The 7,660-nt window shown below is 39.4% G+C and overlaps 1 protein-coding gene across 1 annotated transcript; it reads left to right on the forward strand.

Annotated features, from left to right (window-relative positions):
- The first annotated feature begins 1,112 nt into the window (after positions 1–1,112).
- LOC121235683 (probable pectate lyase 8) lies at positions 1,113–6,541 on the forward strand. Its single transcript, XM_041132049.1, has 7 exons — positions 1,113–1,355; positions 1,931–1,987; positions 2,811–2,885; positions 4,526–5,168; positions 5,270–5,373; positions 5,489–5,627; positions 5,714–6,541. The coding sequence occupies exons 1-7, from the start codon at positions 1,249–1,251 to the stop codon at positions 5,933–5,935; spliced, it is 1,347 nt and encodes a 448-aa protein (XP_040987983.1). The 5' UTR covers positions 1,113–1,248; the 3' UTR covers positions 5,936–6,541.
- Positions 6,542–7,660: the final 1,119 nt, after the last annotated feature.

Genomic DNA, 7,660 nt, shown 5'->3' on the forward strand with positions numbered 1-7,660 from the left:
CTTTCCTAATTTCCTGATCTAGACGGACGGCCAGTAACTACTTTTTACCTAATTAAATTTACCCCTAATTTTTATCTTCCAACCCCAATTTAATTGCTTTTAATTCTCCCTCTTTTTGACAAATTCATTTTAATATAATTTTACATATATATTTTATAGATCATTTCCGACTGAATTCCATCGCCGACGACCTCTAGAGTCGTTAGTACATTCCGATCGATCACTTCCATATATACTTCAAACTACTTAAACTGAATGGACAGTTTTTCAACCCTAGCCAGCCAACCCCATTATAAATTAGGTTGCCAAAATAAAATAAATAGAAAATAAAGAGAAATTAATAAAAACAGCCTGTAAGCATTATTATTCCCATGGTTGAAGCATATTATATGTTGGGTGAGTCAAATAACTTCAAAGGATACCGAGGCCGTGATTGCCGCCTGGGAATGACATGTCCGTCTACGCAACACTTCATAATAAATATTAAACAAACTATTAAATTCCTCCCAAAAAAAAAAAAAAAAATTATTTAAATAGAAATTAATAGAATTAATAATTTTCAATTTTAATTATTTTTCATCACCGCAAAATCAGCAAGAAAGACCGTCACATCTGCTGTCCGTACTCCTCACTTTGCCCCCTCCGATCCTACCGTAACGGAGGAACAGCTGACGTGTCACTCCAAAGCTACGGTTAACAACTGTTAAAAAGTCTGTTAGACGCTCAGAACGAAGCACGGACATCAACAGTAGTGGGAAAGGCTGGCGTGTCGCTCGTTCGATAAGTGTAAAACGGTTAGTGGCAGTTAGGGATGGTGGTTAAAAGTGCCGTTAGGGTTAATTGATTGGTAGAAGAAGTGGAGCCCCCTGAGTTGGGTTGGGTTGGGTTTGGTTTGGTTTGTGTAGGAAGTAGGTTGTATTGAACCTAACCAGGGTCAATATCGATGAGTTAATTAACGTCGTCACTACGTACAACCAGTCAAACCGAAAATGATTTAATTATAAGAAAAAAGAAACAGTTAGTTAACGGCAGGGAAACGTTTCTTTTCGTTTGTTTGGTTTTGGTGCTGGTCTCTTAGCTTTATCGGCCTATAAAAGCCGTGTTCTTGAGGATGCCTTTCTGACTCTCCCATACTTGTTCTTCTTCCTCTTCTCTTCTGCTTTCCTCTGCTAACTTCTCCTCGGTATTCGTGTCGGTCTCTTCCCTCCACTACACATATCCCCAGAGAGAGAAAGAGAGGGAGAGACAATGGCCGCGTCCAGGAAATGTGTCGGGCTATGCTCACTGGTGCTGGTAATGATGTTGTTCGTTGGGGCAATGGCGACGGTAAGGACTGACCAGATCCCAGAAACCAGGTGATTTTCCCTCTCTTCAAACTTCAACACCACTCTCTCTCTCTCTCTCTCCCCTTCCTCTGTGTGTGTGTGTGTGTGTGAAGTTTTGTAGAGTACATTGTGAGAAGCAGAGCGAGATTTTCCTCTGTTTCGATTTTGTGCATCACATTTCCGGCCATTCCTTCGGATTCGGGATGTTTCTGCGTTTTCGGGTTCTGGCGCTTTAGCGCATTACGTGGTTTTTCTCATCTTTTTATGAAATAATTGGAACAAATTAAAAATCTAATAAAGCTCACGTTAAATGTACGTTTACACTGCTCCTCATTGACCGCCTTTGCGGACTCCACTAAGTACTAATGCTCTTTCATCCCCAAGCTTTCATGTACACTTTTTTCTCCGCATTTCTTGATCTTATCTCTCAGGCCCACCTAACCTTCCCCTACAAAAATGGCATATTAATTTTAGGAGACTCCTATTAAAGCCTCTGCTAGATTAGGTGTAATGGCGTCTCCTCTAAACTCACGGCCCGTACAAATTAATCCTTCGTAATACTTTTAGGCTCAGATATTGACTTTTCTTTCCTTCGTTTTTTACAGCAATGGAGGGACAGAACAATTGCAGAGCTCAAGCAACAACTCGTCAATGGTGGCGAGGTCAGTGGCAATATATACATATATATATATATATATATAAATCTCTCAAAAAACTGTTAGTGGCTGAGCTACCAAACAAAGAACAAACTACCCGGCCCAACGTTAACATCACTACTGAGCTGAGCCGTTGCTTTTGTGCAGTGTGTTGTGTTTTAGACCGTTGGATAAATTCTCACGTTACAGTCGTGTCCAACCTTAAGAGAACAATCTCAGCCGTTGAGATCCAGATCCCTGGATCTGGATCGTTTATTCCGTTAAGTTTGTTCTTCGGATACCTTCCCTGTAATATTAACGGATTGTGGGGAGAGAGAACACTGAAACTCTCTCTCTTCACACATTCCCATATTTACCCTCACACAATCACTTAAATTCCAGTGTATTTGTTAATGAAATTATGAAACGAATCTTGATTTTTTGTTAGGGTTTTTGTTTTCGCCGCCGACGAGGGGCTCGTCGTTGCTCTCTCTGATTTTCTCTCTCTAAAAACTGTATTTTTTAAGTTAACGGTTTTTTTTTTATTATTATTATTTGGGGTTTTGGGGCGGGGGGAGGGGGGAATGAGAGTGAGTAAATGACCTCGAGCATTGCGCACCAACACTAATACCAGCTAGCTCTCTGTCCCCAACTGTACTTGCTGTAGCCTTGTCCAATTCCCATTCTATCTACCACTACTCTACACACGTGTCATTTTCTAATTTTCCCACGTAGATAATATACCCCTAGTAGTAAATTACTTTGTACGTTTTTGTACCATGCTTGTTATAGTAATTATTAATTAATGTTTGTTTGTTTTCTGGGGGTGTGTGTCGGTTGGCTATACCAGCTCGGATATAGAGGTGGAGGGACTCAACGAGCATGCAGTGGATAATCCAGACGAGATTGCTTCTATGGTCGACATGTGGGCCTCTCTCTCTCTCTCTCCTTTATTATTTTTCACCATTTTTTTTAATCTATTTTATTCACGTCTAAAAAGTTCAACGCAGGGCAGCTCTTATTCATCATGCCTTTTTAAAATCATGTTCTTACCTTAAATCCAAGATATAAATAACATTTTTCCAATGCCTACCCATTTGCTATTTTCTGGAAAGTGTTTGGTTGCAGCACATTTCTTACTAGTTAATGAGAATTACCAACACATGAACTAAATTTTCTTGTTGTATGAGTTTGATTAATTATAATTTGCATTTTGTGCCGTTGAGGTCTTTAATTTTGTTGTTAATTTTTCCACAGTGAGGCTACCCACAAAGAGAGGAATAAGCCCACCAACGTTTTCCTTTCCTTTTTGATCTGCTACAAGTCTTTTGTCTTAATGTGTCATGTTCTTTCCCACACTCACATGCCCTTGGTGATATGAGATCCGTATCTCTCGTACATTAGATACAGTCCCTTCACTCTGTCTCTTTCCCTATCCCATTATTTCTTGCTCGTCTAGTACTTGCAAAGGTACAATGCTTCTGTGCATACGCGGTTGGATGCATAAAAGTATTAGCATCCGGCTATTTCCTTTTTATTTTTTTTCTTTCTAGTTATAAAACAAACATGAGGTACTTTTTTAATATGGGACAGCCTTTTTTTTAAATATGTTGTTAGACACGTTAACAAAAACTACTTTTTTGTTAAATAATTCATTTTTATTAATAATAACACATTATCACAGCCCTGATTTACCCATAAACTATTTAGCGGAAGAGAAAATGATCATACTAAATGGATAGGACTGCTTTCTAATACTCTTATGCATCCAACCGCGTCGGCAAAGAAGGATTGTACCTTTTCAAGCACTAGGAGAGCAAACATACTTAGAAAGAGAGGATGTGAATGCTCATACATCTACTTCTACTCCATATAGGCTACTGTTTAAAAATCAATAGGCTTTTTCATCATGTCGGTGTGTAATCTGATTGGAAAGTTGCTTTATATTGTACGTACGAGTGGATATTGAATATGTTTGTTGTAAAAGTAGCTAACAAAGATGATACAAGCTCTTACAAAAATGGGTGGCTCCATGTCAAAAGATGATATTGACAGAAACCTGTTGATATTAGAGCATCCTTCCAAGTTTATTATAATTATTGTCGTCAGTTGTGGTTGAATATTTATTTCTGCATAACATAATGCCAAACATGAGTGGGCAAGAAACGCTCAGTTACTCTACTACATTGAAAATGACCCAATTGTGATCGTTGGAAAAATGTTATTTTTATTTTGTCTTTGTATGTTGCCTGTTCAAAGCTCAGATTTTGGTAGGTGTAACCCAAATTAATAGGAGGAAGGAGGCAGAGGAGGAAAATTAACACCACCGACACACTACAGAGGAACTCCCAGTCTTTTCACACTGTAATAATTGTGTTACAGAATAGCATTTGAAAACAATAAACATGAACAAATAGTTGAATTTCCGTAGCATCTTTCGCCTGAGACAGTTGTTAACATATTGAATAAGATGCAGTTTTGCATATATCCTTTGTTTTAAACAATGGTTGAACTGCTTCTGGAACATTAATGGTGGGAATTAAGTCAGTGTGTTTGATATGGCAGGAGCATCCGCAATAGCACTGAGAGAAGGAAGCTGGGCTTCTTCTCATGCGGAACTGGCAATCCCATTGATGACTGCTGGCGCTGTGACCCCAACTGGCATCGTAACCGCAAGCGCCTTGCAGACTGCGGCATTGGATTTGGAAGAAATGCCATTGGTGGCCGTGATGGCCGCTTCTATGTGGTCACCGACTCCAGCGACAATGACCCTGTCAACCCCAAGCCTGGCACTTTGCGCCATGCTGTTATCCAGGACAAGCCTCTCTGGATTGTGTTCAAGCGTGACATGGTTATAAAATTGAAGCAGGAGCTCATAATGAACAGCTTCAAGACCATTGATGCCCGTGGGGTCAATGTCCACATTGCTAATGGAGGATGCATCACGATCCAGTATATTACCAATGTTATCATTCATGGTCTGCACATCCATGACTGCAAGCCAACTGGCAATGCCATGGTGAGGAGCTCCCCAAGTCACTTTGGGTGGAGGACAATGGCTGATGGCGATGCCATTTCCATTTTTGGCTCGAGTCACATATGGGTTGATCACAATTCCCTCTCCAATTGTGCCGATGGCCTTGTTGACGCTGTCATGGGCTCAACTGCAATTACCATTTCCAACAACCACTTTACCCACCACAATGAGGTGTGTTTGATTGCATTTCTCCTTGACTATATTGTTAAAATGTGCTTCTGTAATTGGAAGACTGACATTGTTATTTATGTTTCGGAAAAAAAAAAAAACAGGTGATGCTGTTGGGCCATAGCGACTCTTACACGAAAGACAAGCAGATGCAAGTGACCATTGCCTACAACCATTTCGGAGAGGGACTTATCCAGAGAATGCCAAGGTACTTATGTTACTTTTATTTTTCATATTAAAAGTAATTTGTTCATGTTGTTTTGGCTAATTTTCTATAATGCTTTTGACTAATCTGACAAGATTCCAATATATTATTACTCCAGGTGTAGACACGGATACTTCCATGTTGTGAACAATGACTACACTCACTGGGAGATGTATGCCATTGGTGGAAGTGCTGAACCCACCATCAATAGCCAGGGTAACAGATATGCTGCACCAACCAATCCCTTTGCAAAAGAGGTATGTTCAAGGGCTTTTGTCATTAAAATGAGGCTAAATCACATACTTAAATTCATTGATTGTGAATGACACATTGCCTTGGGCAGGTGACAAAGAGGGTGGAGACAGCCCAAACCAAGTGGCAGAACTGGAATTGGAGATCAGAAGGGGATTTGCTGTTGAACGGTGCCTATTTCACTCCATCAGGAACTGGAGCTTCAGCCAGCTATGCCAAGGCCTCAAGCTTGGGTGCCAAGTCGTCTTCTATGGTCGGCTCTATAACATCTGGTGCCGGTCCACTTGGCTGCCGCAGAGGTCACCAGTGCTAGTGTCATCCATCTCAAGTCAATTAAATTGGCCAAATAACAGGCCATTAGAGAGTCATCCTCTTCGTTTGATTTTTCAATATTACTATATTACAGCAAGAATCCAATATCCACATTACATCCATTGTTTCATCATCTCCCTGTTTCACATATTTTGACAAGTGTACATTTTTTACACATGTCATTATATTGTTGCAACCTTGTCCCACATTCCAGTTTGTTGATCCCTCTGTTACTTCTCAACCTCGGCCTGCTTCAACTTGATGAAAGAAACCCTATTTTTAGGAGCTGGTGCAGAAGCGTTGTTCTTATTTGTTTTCTTTCTTGCCCCTCTCAGCCTTCTAACCACCATTGGTCCTCCCATCTGTGTCTATCTTGGTCCCCACAAACTGTTGTCTCTTGGGTTTATAGCATTTGAATGATTTGAGTTTCTCTTCGTGTCTTTTTTTTTTTTTTTTGTACTTTGCTATTTTTTTTTTCTTTTCTCGATGTGTTTTTTTTTTTTGTCTAGTAATACAAGCAAAAAGTATGAATGTCAAACTGGAATTACCAAAAGACTTCTGTTACAGATGATGATGCATAGCAATAGCAGTGATGTTCTGTTCTCTCTCTCTCTCTCTTTTTTCTCTCGGCTTTTTCTTTGGCAATCAACCAAAGCAATCTTTTACTTTTTGGGTTGAGATTGTGTGTTATCTTTGTGGTGTTATTATTATCATTATGCTCAGCTGTCGATGTTCTTTATTCTACCGGCATTTGTGATTCTTCCATGTGCGCGCGCACCATGCAAACCCACATGACATTAACTCATTTAACTAACTATACTAACATCACATGATGACCTTTAGCTTTTTCACCTTTTGATTGTCGAGGAATTTCTTCTGCTCTATCATGAGTTCCCATTTTGTAAAGTGAAAACAAATGATCAAAATGAGTAGTTACAAGAACTTAACATTAAATCCCTAAACATTTCATAGTTCAAACAAGCTGCATCAATCATCAATATTAACCCTTTAACTCAACCAAGTAAAAGTAATGGATTTATCATAAAAATGCAGAACATAAAAGCAGTGACTCAACCCCCCACGAGCAGTTTGCTTCTAGGCAAAAGACTTAACGATGATGACCCCACTCTTAACATGTCTGTGGTGATTTGTTCATGGCTAGCTCATGAACGACTCGGTTGACCCGAACCAAAGGCAGTAATGAGAATTGAGACCTAATTCACAGGTTAGATGATGTAAAATTCATGGTTTTGTATATGAGTGGGGACCCTACGGCATGTGAGGAGTATGTTCTCTTTAAGAGATGGAACCGTTTTCGTTCATTTTGCCAACTTGCAAGGCTTGTGTTTTAGAGAACTCGAGATTTTACCATGTCTATGATGTACAAAACCCAAAAGGTTTTCCCTTTCTTATTGGTCTTTACTGAAGAGTTTACAAGAGTAAAAAACACAACTATGAGAACATGCTATAAAAACCATACCACTAAGTTTTTGGTACGATGATAAAGATATTCTAGTAATATCCAAACATGTACATATGAGTGCCTTAATGTTTTTATTTTTATTTTTATTTTTTCCAATCGGCCAGAAGGCCATTGGCAGCCTTGAGGAAGTTTCCTTCCGTTATCGTTATATGAGAAGTTTCCTTCCGTTAACTACTATCACACAGTCATGGTCTAATAGTACCTGATAACATTGTTTATTGTAGCTAATTAACACTCCTGTTT

The sequence above is a fragment of the Juglans microcarpa x Juglans regia genome, chromosome 1D (genome assembly GCF_004785595.1).
Source record: "Juglans microcarpa x Juglans regia isolate MS1-56 chromosome 1D, Jm3101_v1.0, whole genome shotgun sequence".
NCBI classification, from domain to species: domain Eukaryota; kingdom Viridiplantae; phylum Streptophyta; class Magnoliopsida; order Fagales; family Juglandaceae; genus Juglans; species Juglans microcarpa x Juglans regia.